Source organism: Gopherus flavomarginatus, chromosome 4 (assembly GCF_025201925.1).
Source record: "Gopherus flavomarginatus isolate rGopFla2 chromosome 4, rGopFla2.mat.asm, whole genome shotgun sequence".
NCBI classification, from domain to species: domain Eukaryota; kingdom Metazoa; phylum Chordata; order Testudines; family Testudinidae; genus Gopherus; species Gopherus flavomarginatus.
The window spans coordinates 89,302,312-89,319,847 of NC_066620.1; the positions used below are offsets into that span (position 1 = coordinate 89,302,312).

Sequence of the window (17,536 nt, forward strand, 5' to 3'; positions counted from 1 at the left end):
GGGGGCCTGGGGTATTGTGGAACTGGGCAGCCCCTGCTAGACCCTTTTTCAAGCTGTAGCATCCTTCATGCCAAAACCAGTTCCATTCTTCATTGGGTGGGGACATCAGGCTGGAGGGGAAGGGTACTTGTTTTGTACCCCTCCAGCCTGCTTTACATCCATCTGGGGTAGGCACAAGCTAGTCCTTAGATTACAGAACAAAAGGGTTCATGAACTAAGACTACTTGTATGAACTGTACAAGTCCCTCCAACCCCAAAATATAGTTGGCATCATTCTCAGATTTCACAATGTTCAGTCATTCCTAGTTTAAAGTCACTGGGGCAGATTTGTCCCTGCAGTAGCTCCACTGATTTACACAAAAAGTTGAATATATTTGGGTTATGGAGGAGGATAAACCTCCACAAACCTACATTCATGCTCCCTGCCACAGGCCCAGGGCCAGAGTGTGGTGGAGCTCAGAGGTTCTCTGGGTGGCTTGAGCTCAGGGCTCAGCCCCAGCTGGCTGGGGCTCAGGGCTTCTCCAGGCTGCTCTGGGCAGCAGCAAGCTGGTGGGGGCAGGGTAGCAGGCTAGCTAGGGTTCATGGCTGCTCTAAGCATAAGACAAGGCTCAAGTCTGTGCTGGTGGGCCAGCTGGGCGGAAGAGTAGGACTGGCCTGAGGCAGGGCAGGGCACTATCCTCCCCAGACAGGGGGTGCACACACTGCCCATGGTTTGGGTGTATTGTGATGTCTGTTATGCATCTGAGGCTCTGGGAATAATTGGCTAATGTATTTTATTTATGGAATGCAGTGTTTAGTGATCTGCCTTGAGGGCAGATAGATGGACAAACAAATCAAATATATGCTAAATAAAGTATTCTTTGGCAGGTACACGCTAATCCCTACCTCCATAATCCTAGGACTTGGGGGAGCCCCTCTCTGGTCTGCTAAATGCACCTATCTCACAACAGCTGGCAATTTGTATGCCCAAAAGGCAGGGAAAATTGGAAGAGATGTCATCAATCAGTATTTTGGGCTCTTCTTTCTCATATTCCAGTCTTCTGGAGTCTGGGGAAATCTTATTTCATCTTTGATATTTGGCCAGACCACCACCACAGGTAATATATATACCTATATGTATATTTAAAGATCTAAAGTATAATATTTCTTTCTTGCTCCCTTCCATCATGCCTGGTTTCTTAAAGAAAAGATTTATTGCTTTAAAGTTTACTTTTTTAAAACTTGGTTAAAAGAGTCATGCAGAATAATGCAGAAGCAATTTCATGGATGTTTTGGGGTGAAAAGTCAAGTGTTTTGCAATTTTAAAATTGCAAGTTTAATCACTGATGATAATTGAACTGATTTTGAGGTTACTTAGATTTAGTGCTTAAACCAAGTGCCAGAGAGAGGCAGAACTGTCTACTGTCTAGAACATGGGACTGGGAGCCAGGACTCCTGTGTTCCAATCCACACTCTGACAGTGAATTGCCATATAGTTTGGACAAGTCACTTAACTTCTCTGCCTCAGTTTCCCATTTTTAAAATGGAGATAACAAGAGTTAACAAGAATGTTGTATTTGGTCAACATCTTGAAGATGGGAAGTATTATAATGCATCATTATCACATTAATCTTGCTGCTTCATTCAAAGCTCGGTATATAATGGAAACGGGAGATTATTCAGTGGAAAGAAGTTACAGACATCACTGGATCAAGCAGGAAAAATTGCTTCTTTTAAAGGTGGTTTTTGTCTCCAAGAGTTCAACTAGAAATTGGGTTTAACCTTATATATTCAGGAAGCTCACACTGTTAATAAAACCTGATGTAAGTCTAAAAATATTGTCCAATCTGTGGCACCTGTTTTATGCCAGCGCAGCTCTTGAAGTCAGTGAAGTTACCCTGGATCAGACTTGTATGACAGAGTGGAGAATTTGGTCCCCTGGGTGTGAATCTCTACTCCAGTCCTTTGCCCCTGAGCAAGGTGGATATCACACCACCATATCAGAATAGTGAGTGGCAGCACAAGGTGACAGGCAATGGAGAATCTGGTGCAGTCTCGCTAGTATTGAACTGTATTGTGGCTCATGGAGATACAGCAGATCCACTTTGAGGAGGTTCCCTCACTCTTACATTTAGGTTTGCATGTCTCCCTTAAAATGCTGAGGTCATCTCTGTGGGCCTCTGCTTTTATTTTGTTGATTGGTTCCTTTGGATTTTAGTGAATGCTCTGCTTGGGAAAGGGGCTAATTTAGCAGCTCTCAAGTCTGAAGCTTTGTTTATCTAAACAGAGACAACATGGGCAGAGCCAGTATAAGTTCCCCTCCACCCATTGCCTCACCAATGAGCCTCAGCCTTGAAGTGGAGGGACCTTCTACACAACTGAGACTAAACTCCAGTCTCCGGCTCATTCAGTTCTTAGCCTCTCTTTGGACACTACCAACAAGGGTGTGCTCATGTACTTTTCAGCACCAACATTTGTTTGTTATAGCAAGATGGGAAAAAAAGGTAAAATATGCTCATTTGGAATAAAAACCTTTACAAAATGCAGACCTCCTTCCCCCCCCCCCCACACTTATAAACTAGGCCAAACCCATCACAATAGCTCCCCATGAAGGCAGGACACCCATGATTTTAATGGGAGACCTTATAAGAATAAGATGCTCCCGAAATATTGAGGGGCTGGCAGGACATGCTGTTTGGCAGCATCATGAGGGAACGACACAGGAGATAAAATTGTAACAGCAATAGCCACATATAAAATGCAAAATTCATTTTCCTCTCCCCTTCCTGCTAGCACCACTTTGGGCTTGATTTTCAGAGGTGCTGAGCACCTATTGACCTCAATTAGAGGTGTGGGTCCTCAGCACTGCTGGAAACCAGGCCTCGTACTACTTAAGTGCCCTTTGTCACCACTAGGATAATGCACGTGAGAAGAAAAAACACCAGGTTTTGCTTTACATATTTGAAAACTTAATCACGTTCTTGATTTATTTTTCACTCCCGAGCCTCAGAACTGCTCTACATTATACTTTGCTCTCCAGAGACCTTTACAGAAGCTGAGAATAGCCAGAATGCAGTGTCAGGCGGTGATGTAAAACTGCTGAGGCAGGTCTCTGTCATCTGGAGAATCCCTTTATACCAGGGTTATTCCCCAGGGGCCATTTACACTCTGTTTAAGCTTCCAGTATGACAGAAAGACTCTGGGACAAAATGAAGAGTTCACCCTTGTTTATTTAACACACTTCTGGAATACAATTGTTTTCCTGAAGTTCCACTGGTCCAAAGCTATGCAAATGAGGCCACTGGCCACAGCAAGGTGATCACTTTATTCACCTTGTTAATTTTTAACATCAGAGCATGTCTACACTACTGCCTACGCCAATATAAATTATGACTCTCAGGGATGTGAAAAAGTCTCCCCAGCCCCAAGCAACATGAATTTCATGCTGTCCATACCATTGCTATGTCGGCCAGAAACATGCTCCCACTGACATAGCTTCTGCTTCCTGCATATGTGCAGCTGCGCCAATGTAGTGATGTAGTGTAGACTTACCCTCAGGATAGGGTGACCAGACAGCAACTATGAAAAAACAGGACAGAGGGTGGAGAGTAATAGGCTCCTATATTAGAAGAAGTCCCAAAAAATGGGACTGTCCCATCTGGTCACCCTACCTCAGAGTAAACTTGATTTGTGTATGTGGTCAATAAACAGCTTGTGCACGTGGCTGTTTAGACAAAAAGCTGTGATGAAAACAAACCAACTGCAAATAATGTTTAAAATAACCATACAATAGACCTAATTAAATAAGGAATCAACCTAGATAAACTTTATGCCCACTTATTCATGAACCAACATGCTTTGCAATAAAAGCTGTTGAATTCATTTTAAGGCTCTTTTTCTCCTGGCATTCCCCAGCCTATTCAGGTTCACAATTCTGATGACTATTTTGCATTCATACAATGAGTAACGAGTACAGGAGGGAATTAGCATGATGTGTGTGTTGGGGGGGTGGTACTGTCATATGCTCAGCATAGGATTTAGAGGATTAAACAAAGCAAAGCTATGTGGAGTTGCTTTCATTTCAAATATATTTGCAAACAACAACAAAAGGAGGAAGAACTGGTTCTTTGCAGGGATGGATTATCGCTAAATGTCACCTAGATCAATCAAAAATGAGTGTCTCAGAACTGTCCTCCCAGACAGAGTGCTACTGGATGTGAAATTCTGTTAGGAAGCAGAGTAAAGAAGGATGCTGCTCAGAAAAACACAACAACCAAGGCTTGTGTTTCCTCTTCTGAAGTGTTAAGAGCAACTGGAAATGTTAGAGAATTCTTTAATATTATTTCTTCAGTGCCATTCATCCAGAAAGATCCCAACATATATTTTTTACAAACTAATTAATAAATACTTATGATCTTTTTCATCCACAGATGTCAAAGTACTCTGTAATGAATGGTGAGCATCATTAGCTCCATTTTACCAACTGGAAAACTAAGGGAAGTGACTAATTAAAGTTACATAGCTAGTGAGCTTCACTGGTGGGACCAGAACTCAAGTAACCTGGACTCTAGTTTGGTAACTTTGTCCACTGTCCTCCCTACTACAACAAACATAGAAATTACTCTGCAGTGGATCCCAGGTGAAGAATTTAGATCTAGATCTGGATTTTGTACACCTCCAGGTTAGGGCTAGTCCAAACAAGGGGTTTTGGTTTGACCTAGGATAACAAATTAGGCCCATTTAAAAAAATCTGAGATCCAAATACTTATCTGAACTTCGAACACTCACAAAGTGAGGATGAGCTCAGATCTGTGATTACTGATTTAGGACCATTTCTACAGATAACCACTTATTCAGTACTCTCACTGGAGCTACTGTTGCACTGGAAATACACACTATGAGGTGGGAGGACCGGTTTGGACAAACTAAGAACTTTTATTGATTTACCCAGAACTTGCACTGATTTTTTTGTTGTTGTTGTTGCGGTTCAGGAAAGCTCATTTAACTTTCATTTCATTTTCATGGATGTGCTAAAGTGCAATATCTCAAGGAAAGCAATTCCTGTGGTTTCTGTGACCCAGATGGAAATCTGGTAGTGAAGCGTGTTCTTCAGATTTCCAGCCCAGCTTTGCAGACCCAAGTAATTCAAATGAAGCTTCAATAAAAAGTAAAAAAAGCCTTTTGAGGGCTGAACTGAACCATCAACCTTTCTGAAGTTTACTCAAGGTGACTTCAGGCCTTGGAAGCATGCCCCTCCCCCACAGGGTTTACTGATAAAGAATGGTGTGAACCAGAGCCCCAGCTAAGAACAGTTCCAAACTTTGGAGCTGCACAACTCAGGATCCAAACTCTGTAGCTGATCTCCTCTTTATAAATGGCTAAACTAGAATATTGCTGAATTTTGGGGAAGTTTGGATCTATGCTCAACCTGTGTTGGATCCATTTCTACTTAATGCCTTGAACTGTGCTTATCTGACCTCCCTCATGTTCTGCCTTTCTTTTCATTGTTACTGAAGTAGCGGAAGTCTCAGAAGACCTGATGTGCTGTGGAGCATATGACTGCATGACAAATGCTACAACTAACACCACTGCATCAAGTGGGCCAAGCAAGACTTTAATCTATATCCTGTTGGGTGTCTACACTGGTACGTGCTTCTAGCGGTCTCAAACAAACATGCAAATGAAATAAAAAATGATCTTGCAGAGCCTGTTTCCAGCTTCCTCCTCCAATTTGAGCTGACAAAAAGGAAAGTCCTTTTCTCCTGAGCTGCAACCAGTTTCCTTTTGAGACGCTCTAGCTGCTTTGTGCAACTCTGTATTTCTTTAGTCCTTAAAGCAGCAGGACATCCTTTATATTTACATTTTTACTTAGAATGAAAATTACAATTAAGGTAGAGTTTAGACATTTAGGCATACACAATCCTCTCCTGCTTGGACCAGTCTACTTCGGCTAAAGAGAGCCCCATAAAATATGGCTTTCAACCAATGTCCAAAAGAAAGGTTTAAAATGTGGCTCACTTCAGACAACCCCCACAGAGGAACCCCCAGCCTCTTCCTAGAGATCCTGTCAGAAACTGGGTAGTGGTTGGAGCAGCAGCAGTCAAGCCTAGTGGTTGGGCTGGGGACAGGAGCCAGAATCAAGAATGGGGTTGAAACAAGACTAAAGCAGAGGCAAGGACAAGCACAGGCTGGAGGTGGGACTGTAATCAAACAGGAGCAAGTAGAGGCTAGGGCAGGAGCAGTCTGTCAGTGCCACCAAGCAGCAGATGATACGCCCAGTGGGGTAGCAATGTTGAGCAGACTGAAGTAGCTGCTCTCAGTGGGACCCTGTATCCCTGGATTTGGGATCACCTGGCGAGACCTGCACCTGTGGATTGGCTGAGCCCTGGTTGAGTGACATGGAGGCTCTGAGAGCCCACATCAGGTTCAAAGATGACTCATTACAGATCCTACCTCCCTGAATCTTACTGGCAGATTCAACCTCAACCCAAGATTGAATGTCTGTCTTCTTGGATGTGCCTAAACTAGGATAAAAGGAGTTTTCCTAAGTGTTCACTCACTTATTTTAAAACCTAGGGATGTGGTAGACTCATCACGTGAAGTCTTTAAATTAAGACTGGCTGTCTTCCTACAAGATAAGCTCTAGCTCAGCCACAAGCTATGGGCTTGATGCAGAAGTTATTGCATGGAGCTCATTGGCCTGTCTTCTGCAGGAGGTCAGAATATGTCAATACTACAAATAAATAATAATGGATCCTTTTGGAAAATTTATTAAAACCCCAGTGTAGACAGGGCAAGTTGTATCTTTAACATATTTTAGCTGGTTGAAGTGAATCCTAGGAGAAAACCTATAAAATACAATTTGTCCTGTCTACACTAAGGTTTTGAAATAGTTAAAATATGTTAGCTAACACTTTAAATAAATCCTTTTAACATAGTCTAGATACACCCCAAATTCCTTACAGCTGGTCCATCCCCACAACACTCAAGGATAGGCATAAATGATTCTTCCTCCAGGCAGAGGGGGAGAATTAACAGCTTCCATTCTACCCTCTGGAATAGACCCCATTGCAGCACCACTATGATACCAGTATATTGGTATCGTATGTACTACCCCCTCTCCCACACCTGCACTGGATGGAGTATGTGAAAGCTGCTCATAGGTTCCTTCCACTGGCCAAGTTAGTGGAGTAGAGTTGGGCCCAGAGCTGGTACAGTTCTCAAGTGACTATTTTGTCTGTCCACTTGTGGCCAAAAGCCCATTATATGGAATAAAGAGTGCATTACAGTCTGCCCACCTTAGTGTGGCTGCGGTTTGCCAATGTAGTGTTTTCCTAGATCTGAAGTCAGGATCTAGCTGCTGACAAAGGGAAAAGGATAATGCAGCACACCATCCTCTGCTCTGAGGAAACACACCTAACTCTGTTCATATCTCTTTTCACACCCTTTTCTCCCCTCAATGTGCACTTTTAAATTAGAACTAATGCAGCCAATGAAACAACTTTAATTGGAATCCAGTCCTCAAGACAAAGAACACTCATGTCACTCAGCGACATTTTATAGCAGTGAGTAAAGCTTATAATGCAGCTGACTCCAAACTGGGTAGATAAAAATCTTCCCCTCTGGTTAAAGGGGAGAGGTTTTGGACAGCCACATATGTTACCTTTCACCTTTTCACATGGTTTTATATTTTCTACCAATATATGCAATCTGTGTGGAGCTATAACACTAAATGTGTAATACACCAATGGAAGGGAGTGTCATCTGGCAAAACACCTCAAATCTGCCATGCTTAACTAATGGGGAAAAGGAGGAAGTAAAAAGCCCCCCCACCTTTCTGCAGAGTGTGGGTTTGGGTTGTGAGTTTTAACTCTAAATCTGATTACTAACATGTGTTCCCCTAAGCTTTACTCATACAAAATGAATATAATCCTGCCTTCCACTGACCTCACACAGTCTCAATTTCTTTTTCACTCTTAAAAAGATATATCACTTTCCTACCTTGAGGGAAACCAAATATCTGAATATTTCATTCATAGACATTTTTTAAATGCCTCTTCAGTTTAGTAGATGACTATATATTTGGCAGTTCTTGGCTGGAGAGGAGGATAAATAGCTAGGCTATCTTGTAGATATTTTTGGGTTAGTCTGAAAACCAGAGTATGGACTTCTCTGTTTATATTTATAAGCCTCACAAGTGCTAATCTCCTGCAATTGCTCTCAGTTCACTATAGGAATTTATAGACTATTCATCCTGCAAGCATCCCTTGATTTTTCTTGCACTCCTCACTTCCCTGCAATAAGTCCATAACACTGCTATAACCCCTAACTGAATTAAAAATAACTCACATCACTAATGGCTACACTCCAGCGGTAACGGAACACCTGTAATCACTTTATGAGAACATTAATATTAAACACTGTCTTAAGGGGACATACCTAAGAAGGAAGTTTAGTGGTTTTGTGCAATTTATGGTAAGTCTGCCCCTGCATTGGGAGGAGATATGAAAAGCACAAAGCATCTGGCTCTGAATTAATGGATAGGCAGATGCACACATACAACTGCAGTATTACAGTAATGCATGGATGTGCAGCATGGTAAACATGTAGTGGGCCTGATTCTCCTCTCACTTTATAACTCCATTTTCTTCAATGGAGTGATGCCTGATTTATACTAGTGTAGCAAAAAGCTAGTCAGACCCTGAGTTTTTAATGAAGGAAATGATGTCCTATTGCTGCTTCAGACATCCAGGGCCAAAATTCTGTTCTAATTTACACTAATGCAGTCCTATTGACTTCAGTGGAATGATACTATAGTGACAGGAGAATTTGTCCCTATATGTATATGATCATCTGCACTGACTATCAATGTGCTCTGTTACTTGTAGTTTTTATATCAGGTGTACAGCCACATAGTTGATCTATCAAGCTATATGCAGTTGCATCCTACCATTTTTCATGTCCCATACATTCACTACTGTTATAGGCAAGTCAGCTACCAGCACTGTTTTGAGATGACAATCAAAAAGGAATCAGTAGTGGGATCCACGAAAATAAAAGTTAAAATTCTACCTGTAGCCTGATATTTATTTTTTTTTCAAGTATTTTGGAGAAGACTGTTACTAACCATGAATATCTTGGCACTGAACATGGATGGTCCCTAGTTGAGCTAGGAACTGTTGCTAGATGCAAAGGGAATTCTTTCATGCTAGCCTCCCTACGACCTCTGACATAACTTGGAAGTGAGAGATTGTTCTGATGTAATGGTGCAGCTGACATTGCGGCTGTCATAACATATATGTCACACCTCAGCTGAGGGAATTTTGTGAAGCGCACAGCGGCATATTGCGGGCTGGACCTTAGATCAGGCATTTTTAATTAGACAGTAATGGCCACTAGGCTGTATTTAAATCAGTCTTTCAGTCACCAAAACATGTGACCCAGAACTAAGCACTGAGTCTGAATAATAATAAACTAAGTGTCTGTCATTCTCTTGGCTTCCCTCCTGGTTTCATGCATTTGTTTTGTTTTTGCAGGTAGTGGTGTGATAGCTGTGTTGCTGATTGCTCTATTTCTGGATCAAATCAAAGCCAACCACGCAGAGAGTGAGACAGAAAAGATGCAGACACAGTCCTTTTGGTCCACATTCCTAGCAACTTTCCAGCATCTTAAAGATAAGCGACAGTGTCTCCTAATCCCTCTGACAATGTACAGTGGGTTTGAACAGGCATTCCTTGCTGGTGACTATACAAAGGTGGGACTGTATGTTCCTAGTTATACCTGATCTTTCTATAATTTACTTCTGCTTAATACTATTTCATCTACCAGACAATTACTTGGTATATAGTCAATGGCAGGCAACATACTTGGCAAGGCTAAATTAATGCCTCATACTATTTGAATTAACTCCGACGGAGCTCTTCAAAATACAAGAGGCTGGCAGTAACCAAATCAAAGCAAAAAACATCTGGGAAGAAATTATTTTGAGTTTACAGCAAAAGGTTTTTTAAAAATTTCCTTAGAATTAGGTGTAATATTTGTATTTGTTCAGTAATGAATCAATACATTATTTATAATTAAAATGTTATTGACTTTAGTATTGCATAGACATTATGCTTCCATTTTTGTTTAAGACTATTAAACTATTAGTTCTATTAAGTTGTCTAAAATTATATTGCACATTTCTTTTCCATGTCTATAAATCGATGGCAGTTTTAAAAAGGCAGAAGTCAGTGCTATTACAGGAAACAGCATAAGATTGGAACAAAAATTAGAAACTTCTAAAATGAGATTTGCAAATACAGGACACTGAGCAATTGCTGATTAGCTCATCCTGAGTTCTGGAACAGGTCCAAAAATATCACTAGTTCAAATACAAGTTCTCTCTTCTTTAACACTATCATGACGTCTTGTCATTCTTCAGACTTCCATTTGTCTTGGCTCATGCTTTTCACATTTTTGTAATAGTCAGTAGTACAGTAAATTTCAGAAAACTCCAGACCTTCTCAGGGTATACCATGCCACCCTTATTTCTGAGCTACTGCTAGCACCAGCGCGGCCTTCAGAACTGGGTGCCTAGCCAGCAACCACTGCTCTCCAGCCGCCCAGCTTTGAAGGCAGAGTGGAGAGTGGCAGCTGCTGGCTAGGTGCCCAGCTCTGAAGGCAGAGTGGAGAGTGGCAGCTGCTGGCTAGGTGCCCAGCTCTGAAGGCAGAGTGGAGAGTGGCAGCTGCTGGCCAGGTGCCCAGCTCTGAAGGCAGTGTTGCCATCAGCAGCAGAGCAGAAATAAGGGTGGCATCGCTTGGTATTTCCTATATACTTAAATGGCTCTGTTTGAATCAATGCCTTACTGTTTTTAATATTTAGTGAGAGTTGCATGTTGATTTTTTACTGGTATATGTACTTGTGTAGCAGGTAGGGGGCATAAACTACTAGACACAAAGAAGGAGGGTGTGAGCAAATGCATTTGACAACCACTGGTACAGGGAGCCTAAGTTCAGGCTGTGAAGTTAAATCCCCCTGTTGAATCCTACTGAGTGGTTTGATGTCTGATCTGTAAGCTGGCTGGCTACAAAACATTATCTAGCTACTTCCACAACATGTTCAAAAACAGACAGCCTGAAGTAATAAGGAGGAGTCAAAACCACCCCTCTTCACATGCATTCTCAGAAAAACCAGCACAAAACAGACTTATTCCTCAGCTGTACATTCAGAAAGTCTTCCAGGAATCTGAAATAGGGAAGGAGATGAACATCTTCTTAGACTGCTCATCTGAAACTTTAGCGTTCAAGCACCATGCATAACCAGAGAGGGATAATGTACCCATTACTAATCTTGAATGGATCAAGTGACATCCCATAGCCATTTGGGAGAATGTTTTATAGGTAAGATTCATTCCCTTTCTGGGGGTGCACCGTGCTCTTTTATGGAGATTAGAGTTCAACTCCCAATCCCAGGCAAGGAAGGGTAGAGAGTCCTGTCTGCCACTATTTAGCAAGAAGGTCTAGTGACCAGATGGCCTAGTGGTCAGCTCATAGTCTTACAGTTTCTACTGGTCTAGTCATCCTGGCTCTAGCCTCAATCACCCGCTCATGCTCCAATAGCTCCCTCCAAACCTCCGTCACTACAAAGGAGTGGGGAGCAAGGTAGGGGGACCTGGGCCCACCCATTCCATCAGGTACCAACTCAGAGCACTAGGGGTTCCTTCAAAGTGTCCAGCCCAGTTACTGAGCTCCTCAAATTATGTTACCCCAGGTCACTTCCTACCAGTCTGGAGCTCCTCAGTTTGGAACAGAGTCACTGGCTTAGCAGACTCTCCTCAGTCTCTTAGGGTATGTCTACATCCACAATTTTGCAGCGCTGGTTGTTACAGCTGTATTAGTACAGCTGTATAGGGCCAGCGCTGCAGAGTGGCCACACTTACAGCAACCAGCGCTGCAAGTGGTGTTAGATGTGGCCACACTGCAGCGCTGTTGGGCGGCTTCAAGGGGGGTTCGGGGAACGCGAGAGCAAACCGGGGAAGGAGACCAGCTTCGCCGCGGTTTGCTCTCGCATTCCCCGAACCCCCCTGCAAACCGCAGGGAAGACCTGCTTGCTCGGGGGTTCGGGGAACGTGAGAGCAAACCGGGGAAGGAGACCAGCTTGATTACCAGAGGCTTCCTCAGGTATGCTGGGATACCTGCTTATTCCACGGAGGTCAAGAAAAGCGCTGGTAAGTGTCTACACTTGATTACCAGCGCTGGATCACCAGCGCTGGATCCTCTACACCCGAGACAAAACGGGAGTACGGCCAGCGCTGCAAACAGGGAGTTGCAGCGCTGGTGATGCCCTGCAGATGTGTACACCTCCTAAGTTGCAGCACTGTAACCCCCTCACCAGCGCTGCAACTTTGTGATGTAGACAAGCCCTTAGTGTCCTGTTCAGTCAGTCAATCTCTCTCACTTGTGGCTTTCAGCTCTCAAGGAGGGAGTGGGGAGTCCAAGTCCCTGCTGCTAGCACAGCCTTCAGAAAGCTGTTGTCATTCCTTGAACAGCTCTCAGCATCAACCTGGCTTCCTGGTGCCAGCTCATTCTCACCTTCTCCTGGGCTACCAGTGGCCCTTTAAACTGTTCCTCCACCTGTTGAGGGCAGGACCAGTATTTTCTACTCCTTGCCCTGGTTCAGCATGGGGCCTGTAAACCCCTTCACAAACTACCATGGGGGCTGATCTGAAGGGGAAATAGGGCTCCAAATGCAGCCCCTATTCCTTTAAAAGAAATGCTGCTACTGTGGTGCAGGTCTCACTGGGAACAGGGGTGGGAATGTTGCTGGAGGCCAGGTACAGCAGCATTCCAGAGACTTGGCAGTGGAGATACATAACTGTGTTTTATTGATCATGTCTACACTCTATGACTATTCACCAGCTCTGAGAATCAGACCCTCTGACTTTGGCCACAAAGGCAAGTCATAGTCTGTGAATAATAATGCCATGTGTCTGTTCTCTTCTCTTTAGTCATATGTGACCTGTGCCCTGGGGATACATTTTGTTGGTTATGTGATGATCTCCTTTTCAGCTGCAAATTCATTCTGCTCTCTGATCTTTGGAAAGATTTCCCAGTTTACTGGCAGAAAAGCCCTCTTTGCATTAGGTATGTAAAGAGTGCTTGGAGGACCAATTATCTCATCCGGTAAGACAAATCCTGTGCTCCCTTACTAGAGCATGGGGCAGGGGGCATCGTGCTATAGGTTACCAGTTAGAAGGAGATATACCTGGAGGCAAACTCTTCATTCATTAGAGGAGCTGGGGAAAACAGTAGCTGCAATTAAGCTCCATATTCAAGTCATTCCATTCACTTATTTCAGCACCTCTCCGTTGTTGACAGGCTCAGCCCACCCTGCTTTTGGTGATACTATATACTCAGGCTGAGCTGTTAGTTCTTTGGAGCTAATGTGACAGATGCCAGATGGCCCAATCACGAGAGACAAAATCCTGATCCTGTTGAAGTCCATTGCAGTATTGCTATTTGCTTCAATGAGATCTGAATTTACCAATAGCTCTGTCAGGGCCAAACTCCTTGCCTACTTTTGGTTAAAAACACAGTGAGTAATGAGCCAACGTATTAGCTTGGTCCTTGGGGAGGAAATGTGAACTAGGGGTTACTGGCAGTCTAATAACTGCAGGATATATTTTGAATCCTAATGTGTCCTAATTGCCATGCATTTTGTAGGACAGAAAAAATGAAAATAAAAGCAAGAGAAAACTCTCTGTGTGCCAGTTTAGAATAAATGAAGTGCTGCATATGGACAAGAAGTGTGTAGGGTACTATGAGGAGAAGAGACTTACGTGATGGATATATTTAAGGGCTTCTTTCAGTGGACATTGAAAAAAGGCTGTCCCAATAAATAAATTACCAGGGCAGAAAAATATGTAGGCAAGTGTTTCATTTTCAGCTCAGTATCTGAAAATGAGATTTCTGTGCCATTTGAAGAAAGTTTATTACAATGAGTTGTCCTGAATTCCACAGCACAGTTCACTTTATTAATAGAAACCGTATTGCTTGATTCCACATGCATTGCCCTAGAAATTTTCCCTAAAGTAGCTTTAAAGCTAGACTCAAGAGATTCAGAGTTCTTAGTATAGAACCTTAGAACTTTGCAGGTTTTAGTTCAGTTTTTGCCATACTGTTTTTGCTCTTTGTGTGTTCCTCTCTCTTGGCGACTCATTTTATCTTAAGGAAAACAAAGAAATTATAGTCTTTATAAGGGTTTGATTCAAAGCTGCCACCCACCCACCCCTCTTTCCACTGATTTCAGTGGGTTTTGAATCAGGACCTTGGAGTGTGAGATCAAAATGCAGTGACTCACTAACATTCTCCATCAAAGCATAACAATTAAATGGCAGCTGCCTCTTCAACAGGCAACCTAGATGATCTTAATGGTTCCTTAAAAAACCAAAAATCTGTATTTAAAGGACAGTATATGGAAAACAGAATGAAACATCCTTTCAGTTATCTACCAGTAGACACATACATCACATTAGGATTCAAAGTCTTCTGGGGACCCCTATACCTACTCGGTGGTACATTGGCTTGGCTATTCCCATTAGTAGGTCTTAACTTGTGGGTTAATATCTACGTTAGCTCAGAATTCCTCTCTATTTAGGACATGGCCTGGGATGACTATATGAAAACAGACCCTTACCAAAATGTCAAGTATCAGAAGGGTAGCCGTGTTAGTCTGGATCTCTAAAAGCAGCAAAGAATCCTTATAGACTAACAGATGTTTTGGACGCTCCAAAACGTCTGTTAGTCTATAAGGTGCCACAGGATTCTTTGCTGCTTACCAAAATGTTTCATTGTACAATATTAACTGATGACCAAGAGAGTATTGCAGTGTCTTCATGTAACTTTAAACTGATGAGTATAAATGTTGGATCCATTCTGGTTCACTGACCTTATTTTACTCAATAGCATTTGAAGAAGGCTTGCAATAGGCTCTGAAACACTGTATATCTAATATGAAACTTCCAGTTTATAACAGTAATTATGTTTTCTCCTCCTCTCCTAAACATACAGCTGCAGTTACAAACTTTGCCTGTATAATAGCACTATTGCTGTGGAAACCTCACCCAAACCAACTTGCTGTATTCTTCATATTCTCTGCTCTTTGGGGCCTAGCTGATGCCATCTGGCAGACACAAACCAATGGTAAGTCCCAGCGACAGCTAACTGAACCTCACTGAGATATAGTTATTTTGTATGTTTTTTTATTTATATGCAGTCTGTTTTACTGTACATAGGCATAAAACATGGTGATGGGTTTAAGACGGGCTTCAGAAAATAAGCTTACCCTCCTTTCAGTCAGAAAAACATTCCAGAATGAGAAACTAATTAAAATGCTTATTAGCCTGGCCAAGATGGAGGGAAGGGACATCCTTGAACAAGTTAATGGATGATTAAAATAAATCTTTGAAATGCTCATTGAATTCCAGAAGGAAAATCAAAATTCAGAGGTAATTAAGTTAATAACCAGGTTGTAATATAGAGCTATCATTGGCCTGCATATATACGGTGACAAAGTTCTGAGCCTGTATTTGTGGGTCCCACCTTCCTGGCGGATATAGTGGCCTCAGAAGCTCGAGATGACCTCTCTTTCCCAGTATGGTGGCAGAGGTTACCACTTATTGAGCTATTTTCATCATAGGCCAGTATGGGAGGTGGGAAGGTGGAATACCGACAGTCTCTGTTGCTCCTTAGAACTCCTTAGGTATCACCTGGTCTCCTGCCTGGACCAAAGTCTATTTCCTCTTTCAGAGGGATCTCTGTAGATCATGTGGAGGGGGGGAAGAAAGGGGGGAACCCAGGCCCACCCTCTACTCCAGGTTCCAGCCCAGGGACTCTATTGGCAGCAGCTGTTTGCGGCTTCCCTCCTCCACTGATGCTGCTTTGCATCCCTGGGCCGCTCCCCTTTTCCCAAGCTTCACCCTTACCTCAAGGTTCAGTACTGCTTCCTCTCCTCCAGCTCCTTTCCCCTGGGCTCCTCTCAAAAGAACTGGCAAGGAGAGCTTTTAAAGCAGTATAATTGGTTCCAGCTGTCTCCATTAGCCTATCAGCCTACAATGACCCTTTCTCAGTTAATTGAGGTCAGGTGAGGTTTAGCTGGCTAAATTGGTGTCAGGTGTCTTGATTGGCCTGGAGTAGCCCTTGTTTGGCTATCTAGGGAACAGGGCTCTGCTCATTCTGAGGCTGATATACCTGCCGTCCACCACCCTCTTATATCCCCCTGGCCTGAGTCCGTCACAATACTGACATCTGAGATAAACAGTTGATGCAAATGTTCTTAAAACTCTAAATATTAATATATTTCAATACTTCACTTTGCTGAGAATAAAGGAAGTTCTTCTTTTTAAAAATGGGGGCACACACAACCTAAAGATTAAAAACAGGACAACCCAAGAACGAGTCACGCACTATGGTGGCCTGAGGGGCTGCCTTTGAACATGTAAAGTCTAACAACCACCAACCTTAGTCTTCCTAACCGAATAGCCCAAGATTTTCCATAGCCTGCCACAAGCAAGACATGGTTTAAGTGCTGTAACGAGGCATACCCACCTCTCGTGAGTACCTCCTTGGCTGAGTGCATGTGCCAGTGCCTGCACTCTCTCTCAGGGCTAGTCCACAGCGCTTTAACATGGCTTGAGTGATCACTGCAGAGTGCAGTGGGAGAGAGCTCTCCCAGCGCTCTAAAATAACCACCTCCATGAGGGGCTTAGCTACTGGTGCACTGTCTGCACTGGCACCAGTGGAATATAATTTGTGCTTGTATACAGAAGAGCATAATAAAACATTATTGAAGCATGAGGAAATTGCAGCACTGTAAAGTGCCAGTGTAGACAAGCCCTTAATATGTTCCTGCTCTGGGATACTGCCTCCCTGGTGACAATGTCTTTGCCCTCTTCTTGGGCCTTCTGGATGCAGCTGTCCAGCTGGGCCACTATAGTTCAGTTGCCTCTCTAGAGTGCCTCAATGTCCAGGCCACTTCTCCCCAGAGGCAAATGAGGTGTGGGGGGGACCCGTGCCCACCCACTACTCCAGATCACAACCTAGGGACCCTGTAGATAGCAGCCATCTGTTATATCCCTTTATCTATGTTGCACGGCTTCTCTAATTCCCTGGGCCACTTCCCCGCAACCCCTGCCATCTTCACCCTTACCTCCGGGCCTTGTCCTAAAGGAGTCCAGCAACCTTCTTCTTGCTTTCCCTGGCTTCTGGTCACATTGCCCTGTCCGGGGTTCTGTAGGTCAGTCAGCCACACTCCTACAGCTCCAGCAAGGAACTCAACTCTCTCTGGCCCTGAAGGCCTTCTTATACGAGGCTGCTGGCCCTCTTGGTGGTGTCCCACATAGCTGCTCTAGGCAGTTTGGAGGCCCCTCTCCACTGCCCTTTTCTGGGGTGGGGTGTGGCAGGGCCTCAGAGAGTCTGGTATACCCCATCACAAGTGCTCTCCTATCTTATCATGTGTTTCTTTTCTCTCCATTTCTTAATTTTTTTCAACTGCCACTATAATTCACATCTGGCTATT

At 43.4% G+C, this 17,536-nt stretch overlaps 1 protein-coding gene across 9 annotated transcripts in view; it reads left to right on the forward strand.

The window, feature by feature from the left end:
- The window catches only part of UNC93A (unc-93 homolog A), a 50,312-nt gene that overhangs the window by 17,690 nt on the left and 15,086 nt on the right, over positions 1–17,536 (forward strand). For 7 of the 9 annotated variants that reach the window (XM_050949126.1, XM_050949125.1, XM_050949124.1 and 4 more), the window contains 5 exons: positions 868–1,097; positions 5,496–5,624; positions 9,516–9,733; positions 12,969–13,104; positions 15,031–15,162. In XM_050949126.1, the coding sequence (XP_050805083.1) occupies positions 868–1,097; positions 5,496–5,624; positions 9,516–9,733; positions 12,969–13,104; positions 15,031–15,162 (845 nt within the window). The remainder of the gene's footprint in view (positions 1–867; positions 1,098–5,495; positions 5,625–9,515; positions 9,734–12,968; positions 13,105–15,030; positions 15,163–17,536) is intronic. The other 2 variants (XM_050949128.1, XM_050949130.1) reach the window with 2 other exon arrangements.